General features: G+C 38.5%; 2 protein-coding genes across 4 annotated transcripts in view; both read right to left on the minus strand.

Annotated features, from left to right (window-relative positions):
- The window catches only part of CAMLG (calcium modulating ligand), a 7,683-nt gene extending 2,101 nt beyond the window's left edge, over window positions 1–5,582 (minus strand). Inside the window, exons 1-3 of the mRNA XM_082623340.1 lie at window positions 5,320–5,582; window positions 3,298–3,758; window positions 503–568 (exon numbers count right to left, since the gene is read on the minus strand). Of these exons, the coding sequence (XP_082479466.1) occupies window positions 503–568; window positions 3,298–3,758; window positions 5,320–5,491 (699 nt within the window). The 5' untranslated portion in view covers window positions 5,492–5,582. The remainder of the gene's footprint in view (window positions 1–502; window positions 569–3,297; window positions 3,759–5,319) is intronic.
- Window positions 5,583–10,059: 4,477 nt separating this feature from the next.
- The window catches only part of SEC24A (SEC24 homolog A, COPII coat complex component), a 69,863-nt gene continuing 64,947 nt past the window's right edge, over window positions 10,060–14,975 (minus strand). For all 3 annotated transcript variants that reach the window (XM_082624016.1, XM_082624017.1, XM_082624015.1), the window contains 2 exons: window positions 13,650–13,753; window positions 10,060–13,005 (listed from right to left, as the gene is read on the minus strand). In XM_082624016.1, the coding sequence (XP_082480142.1) occupies window positions 12,891–13,005; window positions 13,650–13,753 (219 nt within the window). In that variant the 3' untranslated portion in view covers window positions 10,060–12,890. The remainder of the gene's footprint in view (window positions 13,006–13,649; window positions 13,754–14,975) is intronic.

Below are 14,975 nucleotides of genomic sequence, written 5' to 3' on the forward strand. Positions count from 1 at the left end.
ATTCTGCTCTATAAGTAGGGCCAAATATTTCTTACAAATATCAGACCCTTGGCATTAAAGATAAAGTGCACTGTCATTAAGTGTTCAGTAAGGAGCACAGTAAGATAACTGAACCCATTTTTAAAATAACTTCCTTTGTTAAAAACAAAATGTATTACTAAATTTACTAAGTAACTAAGTTGAACACTTTCTTAGATAAGTACTATTCAAACTCTGTCATGAGGCTTTCCCCCTATTCCATGGTGGACCAACATTTTTGTAAAATATGATAAAAATGTTATGGCAATGTCATATTGCTATACAAGTTTCTAATTACTTACTTTCTGAACTGAACTTATTACAAACAGAAACAAATAGTTTGAAGATCTGCACTTGTGAGCCAATCACTCTTTGAATAGCACCGATTCAGACCATAAGTATAAATAATTTTAAGTTCTTAAAATCATCTAGTTGTTAATCATTCTAAATATATCATCATAATTCAGAAAAAATTTTAATTTACCTTAGGAAAATATTTGTATAGTCCCATGTATGCAAGTTGTAAAGTAAGAAATGGAGCAAATATGGACTGTGAAGACAGAAGATAAAGTTACATATTTCCAACATAATCATTCAAATCACAATAAATCAACAGCAGTTATAAAATTCCAAGCAAAAAAACTGTAATAAAATATTTAATTTTAGTGGCTGAAAGGATTCTTGTTTCTGCAAGAGTGACAAAAATAAAGAGATTTGATTTCCTTAACATAAAACATGTTTCTCAAGTCAAGTCACATTCTTTCAACATTCCCCAAAATTCCCTCTCTCTTAAAAACTTATCTTTTAAATAATTTAAAAGGCAACTTCTCAGCGGTGATTGATGTATAATCATCATGCAGTAACATCTCTCTCATCTAGAGGTAATTAACTGACAGTTTGAAAGCATACCTAAAAGGCTCAATACTCAAAAGAGATGCCATACATACCTCACTCACACTTCGGGGCAAGAAATGAATTCATCTCTGGCCCTCAAATGACGAGGTGTTTTTATTATAGATAAAATAGCTTGGTTATCTCACTTCTCACACAATAAAACAGAAAAGATAAAAATAATACCTAATTTACATTTATTTCTAAAGTTAAAATAGGGAGTGAAGGAGCAAATATTACTAGATGGAAGAATAGTGAGAGCAGTGATTAATAGCTGAAAGTCTGACAGCAAAAAAAAAACACCCAGAAAGCCAAAAAACCTCACACAAAATGAGGCACAAAAATAGGACATAATTTTAAAAGCATGGAAGTACAGAGCCCTTTAGATAAGACAAAAAAAGTAGCTATACATCTCACTAAATGCTGAAAGCTATGATGCCAATTTATCATCAGAAAAAAAAAACTGAATCTGTTCAACAGATTCTCTTTAAGAAAAAACTGGCATAAAAATAGACTTTTAGGGACTTCCTTGGTGGCGCAGTGGTTAAGAATCCACCTGCCAACGCAGGGGACACGGGTTCGAGCCTTAGTCCGGGAAGATCCCACATGCTGTGGAGCAACTAAGCCTGTGTGTCACAACTACTGAGCCTGCGAGCCACAACGACTGAGCCCACGTGCCACAACTATTGAAGCCCATGTGCCTAGAGCCCATGCTCCATAACAAGAGAAGCCACCGCAACAAGAAGCATGCACACCACAAAGAAGAATAGCCCCCACCTGCCGCAACTAGAGAAAGGCTACGTGCAGCAACAAAGACCCAATGCAGGCAAAAATAAATTAATTTTTTTTAAAAAAGATGGGAATTTCCATTAAAAAAATAGACTTTTAAAACCTTTTTTTCTGGGCTTCCTTGGTGGCACAGTGGTTAAGAATCCGCCTGCCAATGCAGGGGACACGGGTTCGAGCCCTGGTCCAGGAAGATCCCACATGCGCGGAGCAACTAAGCCTATGAGCCACAACTTCTGAGCCTGTGCTCTAGAGCCCGTGAGCCACAACTACTGAGCCTGCGTGCCACAACTAGTGAAGTCCGTGTGCCTGGAGCCTGTGTTCCACAGCAAGAGAAGCCACCACAATGAGAAGCCTGCGCACCGCAACGAAGAGTAGCCCCCGATCGCCCTAACTAGAGAAAGCCCGCATGCAGCAACGAAGACCCAATGCAGCCAAAAATAAATAAATAAAATAAATAAAATTTAAAAATAATAATAATAATAAAAACTTTTTTTCTTAATAACATAAACCTTAATTATCTGAAAATTTACTTATGTGGCTGGTACTTGGTAGGTATTCTTAAAATGTCTACTGAATGGAAACACCTCAAAGAGCAAGACACTGTTTTGCTTTTCTTCTTTCCTCCACATACCATGAAACAAAAGGATCAATAAATCCCAACTTTCACTGAACAGCCATGGCATATGAAGGTACAACAAAAATGGACTGCTCCTGTGATAATACTACACTATAAAATGCAGAATGCCTTCTGAACCATAAAAAAATTACATCACATCCAGGACCATAGGAACTGCATTTTAATATTTCAAATTTGAAAAGTGGTAATTAATATCTCTACATATGTAGGTAATTTACCCTTTGCTTTTGGAATCAAAGTGCCTGGGTTTAATGCCAGCTATCATTTAGTAGTGTGACCCTGGACAAATGATTTCACCTCTCTGAGTCTTCATTCCCTCATCTATAAAGCAGATTCAAATGATACCTGGTTCACTAGGGGCAGGACAGGAATAAAGATGCAGACATAGGGAATGGACTTGAGGACACCGGGAGGGGGAAGGGTAAGTTGGGACGAAGTGAGAGAGTGGCATGGATTTATACATACTACCAAATGTAAAATAGATAGCTAGTGGGAAGCAGCCACATAGCACAGGGAGATCAGCTCAGTGCTCTGTGACCACCTAGAGGGGTGGGATAGGGAGGGTGGGAGGGAGACCCAAGAGGGAGGAGATATGGGGATATATGTATATGTATAGCTGATTCACTTTGTTATAAAGCAGAAACTAACACACCATTATCAAGCAATTATACTCCAATAAAGATGTTAAAAAAAAAAGATACCTGGTCCATAAGGATGAGGTTAAATGCATTAATATATGTAAACCACTTAGAATGTTACTTAGCATGTAGAAAGACTTTAGCAATTATTATCAGGCTCTGTATTTAACCAGAACACCTCATTCTATACCTAAGGCGAATAGCAGTTTATAACACATCTCCAAACATCCACATGAATCTGGTAAATATTAAGTTACTGTTGGCAATGAATCTTACAAAAGCACTCATTATTATAATCAATTTGCATTTTCCACTGTTTCTTACCAAATATTTGCAAACAAAAGCTCTGACTCCAAAGGCAAGAAGAGCACATCCCACCAATCTAAATATTCGAAAAGAGTCAAATTCTTCAGTTGTATTTCCATCCTCTTGGTTGGGTTTTTCACTAATCAACTGTTTCCTTAGCTTCATTGCTTCTTCAAATCTGGAGAGGTACTGTTCTAGGCCATGGCGAGAACCCCTCTGGACAGTGTCTGCTGTCAGGTCTCCTCTGTTGCGCTGCCGGAGCTCAAGGCTTACATCAATACTGCACTCAGGAGGTTTAATGAAAGAGTCCAATTTGTCTCCCAGCTGAGTCCCCTTTACCTCGGCCACACCACTCTGCTGGTCAGTTGTTCCTGTACTGACCGAATCACCCAGCACTACTCGCTTTGAAACTGAAGGAATGGTGAGGGAGTTCAGTTTATCACTGTCCTGCTGCTTTGATTTTGTTTGGCTTTCTTCTTCTGAGAAAAGAAATTTAGAAGCTTTAAGTATTACATACTGGCAAACACCTTTCTTATTAATATTTAAAAATATGCCACTAGAGCTAGAACTTCACAGCCTCTCAATTTAATACTGATTCTTCATAAGACAAACTAGTTCCTTCCTCTACACATTCAAAATGTCAAAAAGAGTATTCCTTCAGAGGATATACCCCAAACTTTGGGGGTAGAAGATAACGCTACTAGACAAACTGGGAAAGACAGTCAGGGATGGAGATTTTTTTAAATCTGTATTTTTAATATTATATTTCTGAATCCAGAGTCCTGTCAGCATAGGGTGTGGCATATACTACAGCTACGGTTTACGTAATCCTTCTACTGTAATCTGGCAGCCATTAGCAGGTATTTAAGCAGTTTTAGGATGCTGTTCTGGTTTAAAACAAAAAAAGGGGGGGAAAAAACCTTTAATGACAGATAAAATAAAAATTTCAAAGCAAAATAACAAAGTAGAAGCTTTAGGAAAGAATAAATATTCTACTATTAATCATTAAAGGGGAAAATGTGTCTTCTAACGATTGTTCTAGAATTTGAAATAGGGCTCTTACCTCTCTTGGCAGTTTTCAGTCACAAACCTGTAAACTGTCTAAAAGTTCAGAGCTATATATCTAAAGCCCCACAGAGCAGAAGTCACAAGGATCTAAGGAACATGCAATCAGTGACTAAAGGCCAAATATTAAAGGCAACGCTCAATGGAAATTTAGAGAACACTAGCTCATATCGAGTGTTCAGTAAATATTCACATGAAAAAAAATTTTAAGAAACTCATTGTACATGTCATTGGGGGAGAAATGAGGAACTCTCTTCAGTGTTAAATGCAGTTCCTGACATCACTCACATCAATCTCAGCACACTGGGAGATAAGGCCTCAGATGGGCACGTCCCACTTGTTGGGTTTCTAAAGAATGGTCCCTCCAATTTTTTTCACCTGTTTAAGAAGGCCTGTAGATGACAGTGTGGAGAGCACCGAACACAGACACTAGGATTTGACCGTAAGAATCTCTGATCCACGTAGGAAGAACCAGGGGGCAGTTCAGTAAAGACAAGCTCATGGAGGCCGACAGAGTTACAGCAAAAGGCAAAAGAAGGTACAAGCCAGGGAAGGCACTGGAAGGGAAATAAAGGCAGGCAATCCCGACGGGCACAATAGACAGAGCAGTCTGGGGATAAAATGTGCGCCCTTCAAGAGAGGCGAGGGACTGGGGAAGGAGGAAGGGGGCCGTCTCAGGGTAACTGGGCAGAGGGCACCAGGGCAGAGGGTCTCAGGAGCGAGAGTTTCGCAGCCCGCGGCGGAGGTGGAGACAACCTAAGGGCGGAGCCCCCGGAAAACTGAGGAAAGAGACTAGAAACGTCGTGGGGTTAAGAAGAGAGAACTGGGGATATCATCAAAGGGACGGGGCCAGAGGGGAGGTCAGAGTGCAGGGTTTGGTCAAAAAGGTCAGCAGGGTGGAGAAGGGAAAGGAAGAATGATCCCGAAGACTCAAAAGGGGTGGGCAGGAGACTGTGGGGAAACGGAGGTTCTCACCGGCGCCGCTCCCCGGCCTGTGAAAGCCCATGATTCGGTTGATGCGCTGTTCCGAGTTCATGAGCAGCTTTCTCCGACGCAGCTCGGCCCGACGCTGGGAAGCCGACAGGCCTGAGCCCGCCAGGGTCCCCGGCCGGTCCCCGCTGTCGGTAGCGATGGTGACCGGCTCCATCTTGCCCTCCACAATCCGGGAGTGGTGACGGTGACAGCAGCGGTAGCCGCGGCGACGAAGACTCCTGGCCGGGCCGCAAGGTAAGCGTCCCTCTACCTCGGTGGACCCGCCCCCTTCCCTAGGGCTTGGCCGCATCTGCAGCCTAAGCACGCGCGCCGCCTGACGGGACCAAGCGCGAGCCTTGCGCCGCCATCTTGAGTGAGGGCATCGTTGGACGCCTCAGTTCCTCCCGCCTGGGCTGGCCCTCGTTGCTCCTCTCCCCCTGCCAGCGGGACCCGGTGGCGTTCCCTCGGAAGTGAAGAAAACCGGCACCTAGCCTGACGCACGGAAAACGTATGGGAGCGAGGAATAAACTCTTCCTACCTGGTGCCAGGAAGCAAAATGGAGATTGCAGCGGCAGACACTGGTTTCCAGTGATCTTCTTCGGCCTAGCTTATAGGCTTCGGAAATGCGTAACTCCGAGAGCGACGCTTTAGGCACCCTTGCGGTTGGGATTTGTTATTGGTGCTGATTGCTCATCTTCAGCAGTGCTACTACCAAATACACACCTGGCTCGTTCCAGGCTTTCCTCGTGTCTTTGTTCAAGACTTTCCCAGTGAAGCCTTCCCTTTCCGTTCTACTTAAATTGCCACCCCCTCTCAACACTCATTCTCCTAATGTGCCTTTCCTCCTTAACAGTTATAACCGACTCGAAAGCTGAATGTACTTCTTGTGTTTATTATCTGCTTCTTACTAAAATATAAGCTCCATGAAGACAAGTAATGTGTTTCGTTCACGGCTGCAACTCCTAGAACAGTGTGAGCGTTTAACAGGGTTGCCTTATCCATTAGGCCATGGTGAGGGCCCACAGTAGGGGCCCAAGAAAATGTTTTATTTTGAATTTTTTTTAATGGAAGTATAGTTGATTTACAATATTGTGTTAGTTTCAGGTGTACAGCAAAGTGATCTGGTTATACATATTGACATATATATGTACATGTCTATGTTCTTTTTTAAATTATTCTTTTCCATTATAATTTGTTACAAGATATTGAATATAGTTCCCTGTGCTACACAGTAAACCCTTGCTGTTTATCTATTTTATATATGGACGTGTGCATCTGTTAACCCCATACTCCCAATTTATCCCTCCCTTGCCCTTTGGTAACCATGAGTTTGTTTTCTTTGTGAATCTGTTTTCTAAATAAGTGCATTTATTTGAATAGTTTTTTAAATGAGAGCAAAAGTGTAGTAATAATTTTTGTATAATGATGAATCCAGCCTGGATTGTAGTCATTCTCATACTAACACAGTCATAAAATATAATTTTAAATATGCTTTTATAGAGGAAGGAGCCCACGAAAGCAAAATATCTACAGCCCACAAAAGTCATAATGCAGCCCTGGTGCACAGTAATGACTAAGTGAATGAGTAAATGAATGAAGGAATTGAATCCCTTGTCAACCCTTGCTGAGAGGACACCATGGACAGTTCATACCTGAGGCTGCAGGGGGTGAGGCAGCCTAGTGTGTCCCCTGCAATGAAGCCTGCTCAAAGTCAGCAAGTGGGTGAAACCCTGCTTAGATAGAAGGTAATAAAATACTGCTTTTAACTGTTAGTCATCTGACCCTGTCTCAGACAGAAAAGGATTTTGAAAAAAAGTGTAAAAACAAACAGCAACTTATCTTTTGGGTTCAACAACCTAAGGAACTCAGATATAAACACTGAACATTCCCCCTTGATTGGATGATAGCTAAATATCAGGGACATGCCCTAGCTAGTAATTTTAAAGCATTAGAAAAGGTTTCCCTGCATATCTGTACAGATCTACATCTCTGAGGCCCAGACTGTGCCTTAAAAACTTCTACAGTTGAAATAATTAAGTACTAGTAATAAATGTGAAGAACTTGATGAGGTAAAATCCTGATGAGTCAAGACCAAATATAGTCCAGGGTAAACAAAAGATTTTTTTCACTTGAGATAGCATACAGAAACCAAATGGATATTTTGATTCTTTAGATAGATGTGTTGATGTATGATGGCTGATGGAGTCAGGTAAGAATTTAAAGTGTCAAGATTTCATATTACATGCTTACTTATTTCTGGGAAAGCATTTCCCTGTGGGGTTTCCATAGTTATTAAATTTCCTTGTGCTTCTCAGTGGTATATGATTCCTTACTAAATGATGTGCATACTTAACGATTCTTGTCTTAATTTCTATCTCCCTCACTATAGACTTTACAAGGGCAAGCCCACCTCCATCTCTTTTTCTTGTGTGTGTGTTACCTTTGTCTCGTTTTTTTTTCCTTTAAAAATTTTTTAAATTTTTTAAAATTATTTTTTTTCCATTTTTAAAAATTGACCACTTTGCCCCATGCTTAGCACTGAGAGCACTAGATTAAATTTACCTGAATAGTTGCAGAAATTTTTCTTTTGTGCCAAATCTTGGCATTTTCAATGAGTTTTATGTATAATTTTTTTTTTTTTTTTTTTTTTTTTTTTTTTGCGGTACACGGGCCTCTCACTATTGTGGCCTCTCCCGTTGTGGAGCACAGGCTCCGGACGCGCAGGCTCAGCGGCCATGGCTCACAGGCCCAGCCACTCCATGGCATGTGGGATCTTCCCGGACCGGGGCACGAACCCGTGTCCCCTGCATCGGCAGGCAGACTCTCAACCACTGCGCCACCAGGGAAGCCCTATGTATAATTTTTATTTGATCCCAGCATTGTTTAGGGAGGTTAATATTAATACTTTATTGACAAATTGTAGCTACAAACTGACAAATATGTATGAACATATTGAGTCATAAGTAATAAAAGTAGAATTCAAATTCTGGGGTTAAATATAGACAGTAAGTTCATGCTTGGACACCTCTCTACTACACATAGCAATCAGTAACAGTTAAAAACATAAAGGGAGGTACTTCCCTGGTGGTCCAGTGATTAAGAATCTGCCTTCCAATGCAGAGGACGCGGGTTCAATCCCTGGTTGGGGAACTAGGATGCCACAGAGCAACTAAGATCACGTGCACCGCAACTAAGACCCGACGCAGCCAAATAAATAAATAAATATTTTTAAAAAAAACAAAGGGAAAAAAAAGAAATAGCTGGCCCCCAAAACAAGAGAAACATCTCAGCAGGTCAAAGTATCAGAAACAGCACAGTGGAGCTAAAGTCAGGTGCCTGTTGGGCTGCAGATCCAGAAGCAGGCAATGGTAGCACATTCTATGTGTAAGAGGACCTGAAAGTGCTCCACGTGAGACAAAGGGATGAACAGGACAAACTCACTGCTTGAGGTCTGCCCTCCCTGAAAAATATCCAAAATATCATTTGCTATTGGACTTCAGCTTAATAAACAGAGAGGCAGAAGAGAGGGCAACAACTAGACTTACCACTGTTGGTGACTGGAATGGTGATATCCCCAAATCACTGCAGGAGCCCTAAAACACCTCCATGAGCCCTCGTTGTGGGAAAATGCAACTAGAAAAGCCATAGACAGGGAGGGGGAAAGCTTGGACAGAGAGAGATGTGCTAAAATGAAAATAACAACCCTCCCAATCAAATAAGCCTAGAAACCCAAATTCTAACAAACATGAAGAAATACAACATTTAAATTCTGCCAGCCAAATTAAAAATTGGAATTCACTCCAGAAAGAATTTTATAGAACAATTTAATACATTATTGAACAAAATAGGCAGAAATTAATCAAAAATAGTTAGTTATACAAATATAAAAATCAATAGATGAGATTAAACTCCAACTGGACGTAGTCACAGAGGAATTAGTCACAAGAGGAATTCTGGAGACTTCCCTGGTGGTCCAGTGGGTAAGACTCTGCACTCCCAATGCACTCCCGGGGCCCGGGTTCCATCCCTGGTCAAGGAACTAGATCCCTCACGCATGCCACAACTAAGAAGTCTGCATGCTGCAACAAAGAGCCTGTGTGCCGCAACTAAGACCCGAGGAGCCAAAATAAATTTTAAAATAAATATATAAATATTTTTTTAAAAAGGAATTCTGAAGGTAAAAAAAGAATAGACGGAATGACAGAAACAAATATTTTAAGAGAAAATATATGTCAATTATACCTAAATTTTAAAAATAAATAAAAAATTTAAAAATAACTGAGAATTTTCCAGAATTGAAGATAGACAAGGATCTCCAGATTAAAGCATGCTCTGAAAAGTAAGCAGGGTAAACAATAAACTCAGAGTATTAAAACTATAGAATATGAAGGATAAAAGAAAAATCTTAGAAGCTAACAGATTATCTTCAAATAAACAACAATTAGACTTACAGTAGGCATCTTATCAGTAACAAAATGGTCCACAAGACAGTGGAGTAGTATCTTAAACATATTGAGAATAAAAAAATTGAAAACCCTTTCAATCTAGAATGTTAAACCTAGCTGTTCTTGAAGAGTGAGCAACCAGAATTTGGATTATGACTTCCCAGACACTGACTCAGGTTTAAAGAACCTTCAGCAATAGTTTTCCATTTACTTAATTTGGATGCAAAACATAGCACTACTCAGCGACTGTCAAGTTATTCATACCAATTTAAATAACTAATCACAGTATGTAAGCTCTTTCAATTAACTTTATTGAATAGCCAAATTGATAAGTTAGCACAGTTCAAACGGTTATTTGCATGGGTTACAAACGACATTTTTTTTTTACAGGAATAAAACAGTGAAAATTACAAACTGTAAAAAGGAAGACATCTTGTCTCTAACGTTTCAGAGAAGCAAGATTTAACACAGCACATTGAAGATCAATACATTTTTGAATTTGAAAACAAGAAGAATTTAATGTTACAATATTATACACTACTTTACAAAATTAAAATTTCTATATAAGGATTATATTTGTAATAGTTAACGAAATCTTGAAATCACATTTGGTGGTCCCCTAGATAACAGCTGTTATTCATCTTTGATTAGAAGAAAATCTTTTATTCCAATTATTGTAAAACAGTCTATTAGACTCAATATATTACATTAAATTAAAACAATAAAATATATGCAAACTAAAATAAATGCTACAGCTTGAGGGAATATTAATGTGCCAGACTTACAGAAATGTTATTTTAAAAATCCTAGAAATTAGAAAAATAGAGTACTTTTTATGGTAGAACTGCCATGCTCAGATTTAAATACCAAGATTGCCCTTGTCAGTTATTTTAGTAGTTGCAGATCTGTAGAAAATTCAAGAATCTTTCATAATTTACAACTACAATAAAAAAAGTATGGCATAGTGTAAATATTAGTTGCTTTACATCAAAAAGTAATACAAGATGAGATAGCAGGTAGTGCCCTAATTAAAAAAAAAAAAACAACTAAACAACACATTCAATATTGCAAAAAATAATTTCTTCATATCAATATCTCCAAAAGTTTCATTCATTCCCTCATTACTGGGAGAACAAATATTGTGAATCCTTACTAAAGTTATGTTTTTTATGACCTGGCTATTATAAAATTATTCTGGATTGCACATGTTATGCAATATCTAAAATAATTTTTTAAAGTAAATTTGTGTAATACACTAACAAAGCATGTTGTAATAACAAGAGTCATACCCACTTAGGGATAAAAGTGAGGCACAAGGAAGATTATTGTCCCTAAGAGCACAAACTTTTCCCTCTGGAAGATTCTTTACTACTATTAAAAAAGAACCTACAATATCAACATTTAAAATTCACATTATGAACAGAATTTTAGTTATTTTAAGAAACATCAGTGCATAATAATGACTCAGTTTCTTCAGAAGAGGGGAAAATATAAATGTATTCTAACTAGCTACAATTTGAAAATTGCTTCCTAATAAATGAAGCAGCTTTCAGGAAAATTTCCAGTTCAATGTACCACTTGCATACTGAAAATAAAGCTTAACACTGCTTAAGGGAGATAATATTTTTGTAGAACACAATTATTTTGATCTTGCTGGCAAGCAGTAGTATATACTCTAGTGGGACCTGTTTCTTCCCTACCCCGAAACAATTTAGTTAAAGTCAGCTCATATTGATGTAAACCTGAAAGTTACTATTTCATTGGTGATCATATGAGATCAAGATTGTAAACACATTTTTCTAACCCATTAAAACAAAGAAACAAAAATCTTTTCATCAAGTACTACTCATGAACAACTTTTACTTTAAGAAGTTCATGTAAGACAAGATGAATCTGTGAAAACTGGACCAAACTCTTTTAAAGATATTCTATCACAGCATTTTAAACATACAGATGTATAATTTACCTATTTGTAAACAAAATTCACTGAATAGTTTTGACTATAATATTTCTCTGGCCAAATCAAAAAAGCAGTTTCTTGAGCATGTTCAGGAATCAAGTTTCTTTTGTAATTTTCATATATCAGATTTGTGTAATCTTAATATCCACTAAACCAAACAGTGGCATTCATGCTTTAATTTTTAATATCCAAGAATAAATCTTATGAGCAGCTTCCAATTTAATTATTAAACTCCTTACAAAAATGTTACTGATACATTTGAGACAGCATTTAAGAAACCTTTAATTTCTTTCATTCATACTCATTTCACCAATATAATGCTTTTATTATATACCACAGAGCAAAAATGTACCAAATAAAACCCACTTAAAGGATCAAGATAACTAAGTTTCTCATCTCCTTATTATCATTGCCAGTCCCAACATATTTATGAAGACAGCTCAGATTCTTTTCACTGCAGAATAAGACAGTGTGTCCAACCAAGTCTTCTGCAGGCAAATCAGAAAACCACACATAGTTTTCACTTCAAATCAGGGACTTTGTTCTTCAAGTATAGAGAATACTGACAGATTTTAAAGCTTGACTGTATCACTTCATAGTCTTCTCAAGCTAGACTAGAGTTAGTTTACTCTAGTTTTAGTTAACATAATGATCCTTTTTCTTCCTTAAAAAACAATTGTGGGGGATGGATTCTAGTTTTCCAACACATTATTTACTTAAGAAATTTTTTGATTCTAAAAAGATCATTATCAATGGATTTGTAACTTCCCTGCAACATTTAGTCTTGTGAGGTTTTAAATGTAGCAGCCAAAAATTCAGAAAAAAATGAGAAATATACATTTGGAACACAGAAGTCTTTATTTTTACAAAACGTACTTTGCCTCTGCAATACTGTCTTATTTCAATCCATAACAACTCAAACATAATTGGCAGCAAAGGAAAAAAGGTATCCAATCATATGTAGATATATTTTGATTTGAAAAATACAGTATTTCAGAGTTGCATGTTTGCTGTGTTCCTTGATTTGCTATAGTTTGTTGAGATCACAGTGAGAACATATAATCGTCACATTAGTCCACAAACCTAATAGGAAAGGAAAGTATTACACATTTTCAGGTGTTCTGCATTATTGTAACTTTCCTTAGAAATTACTAAGTATCTTCATTTGTTCACTTATTCACTTGCTGTTGTATATGCAAGAGGAATTCATAATATGATAATGCAGATTCTGTTCTGTCTTCTACCATGTTTTGAAGGAAGTTTGCTTTCATTGGACTCTCATCCCTTAGGAACAAAAGACAAATATTTACATACATTAGACAATATGTAATAGTAACATAAACAGTGGATTTGTCACAAAGCTTTTGACACACATTTTGCTAATAACTGGATATAAAGCGTAACTTAGTACTATTTTTTTTTTATTATTATTATTTTTTGCGGTACGCGGGCCTCTCACTGTTGTGGCCTCTCCCATTGCGGAGCACAGGCTCCGGACGCACAGGCTCAGTGGCCATGGCTCACGGGCCCAGCCGCTCCACAGCATGTGGGATCTTCCCAGACCGGGGCATGAACCCGTGTCCCCTGCATCGGCAGGTGGACTCTCAACCACCGCACCACCAGGGAAGCCCAGTACTATTTATTAAAAAAAATTTTTTTTCTATATTCTTCTAAAGAGTTTGTGGGAATTCCCTGGCGGTCCAGTGGGTAGGACTTTGTACTTTCACTGCCGGGGCCAGGTTCCAACCCTGGTCGGGGAACTAACATCCTGTAAGCTGCTCGGTGTGGCCAAATCAATCGATCAATCAATCAATCAATAAAGAGTTTGCTTAAGCAAAAGGTCACATATATTTGAGTCACAAGGACTCAAAACAGGTCCTTGCAAGGCCAAATTGTTTCACTATCAGTAAATGACAAATTCAACTTACCTTATTACATAAAGTATTGGGTAAAATGGTCTCTGTTCTCTAAGCCAAGAGATGAAAGCTATTGTTCTGGCAGATTCTGGTGTATCAAGTTCTGGAAGGTCTGTCTATTAAACAAAAACCAGCAACATCCAACTTATTCTAATCATCTACAGTGTTTTTCAAACTTCATCTTGTATATGAATCACCTGGGGATCTTGCTGAACTGCAGACACTGATTTAGGAGGTCTGGGGAGGAGCCTGAGATTCTGCATACCACAGTTTTCTAGTAAGGGGATGGAAACTTCTTAAAGGGACAGTTAATAAATATTTTAGGTTTGCAGGTCATTTGGTCTCTGTTGCAATTCTCAACTCTGCCACTGTTCCACTGAAGTAGCCACAGACTATACATTATAACATCTAGAATTAACTGATCCATTCAGGCAGTTATTACAAATATAACCATTTCTTATCTCCTCATTACTTAAAATGCCTAGTCATCCAGACCAGCCATTAAGCTACTGCTTATCCTAGAGAGAATCCTGACATATATGTCTCTTAAATATATACATCTCCTAATGACTTTTTCTTTTTTTTTTTTTTTGCGGTACACGGGCCTCTCACTGTTGTGGCCTCTCCCGTTGCGGAGCACAGGCTCCGGACGTGCAGGCTCAGCGGCCATGGCTCACAGGCCCAGCCGCTCCACGGCATGTGGGATCTTCCCGGACCGGGGCACAAACCCGTGTCCCCTGCATCGGCAGGCGGACTCTCAACCACTGTGCCACCAGGGAAGATCCCTAATGACTTTTATAAATGAAGTTAAACCCAAAAATATGAAAAGATGCTGACAAAACATATTCCAAAGCTGGTAACAAACTCAGAGTTGAAACTGAAAAATATGATGTGAAATAAGACCATGTTATAATTAATTCTAACTTTAAAATTCACAGCTATCCAAACGGTAGTTTCACACATGCTTTCTCATGTGTTATTTCAAATACTCCTCCATAAGCAATAGCATTCTTATTTTACAAACGAGGCTTGACCAGGTTTGACAAACCTGGTCAAGTCAAGGTTAGTGACCTGACCAAGGTCACAGAGCTAGTGACAGAGTCCACTATTACATTGTCCAATAATCAATATAAATCCAACTGACACTGGCCACAAGTCATTTGCTTGTGTGGAAATTAGCTTAGTTCTTACTCCAAAGCAGCGGTTAAAAGGACCCTGCCAAAGAACAATGAAATCACTTGAAAAAACACAAAACACAGAAACAAAAGAGCCCTAACATTAATGCCAACAGCAGCAAACTTTTTTGGCCATTAACTAAATTCCTTACTTTCTCCCTAA

This window comes from Mesoplodon mirus (genome assembly GCF_964341445.2).
Source record: "Mesoplodon mirus genome assembly, chromosome: 5".
Classification (NCBI taxonomy): domain Eukaryota; kingdom Metazoa; phylum Chordata; class Mammalia; order Artiodactyla; family Ziphiidae; genus Mesoplodon; species Mesoplodon mirus.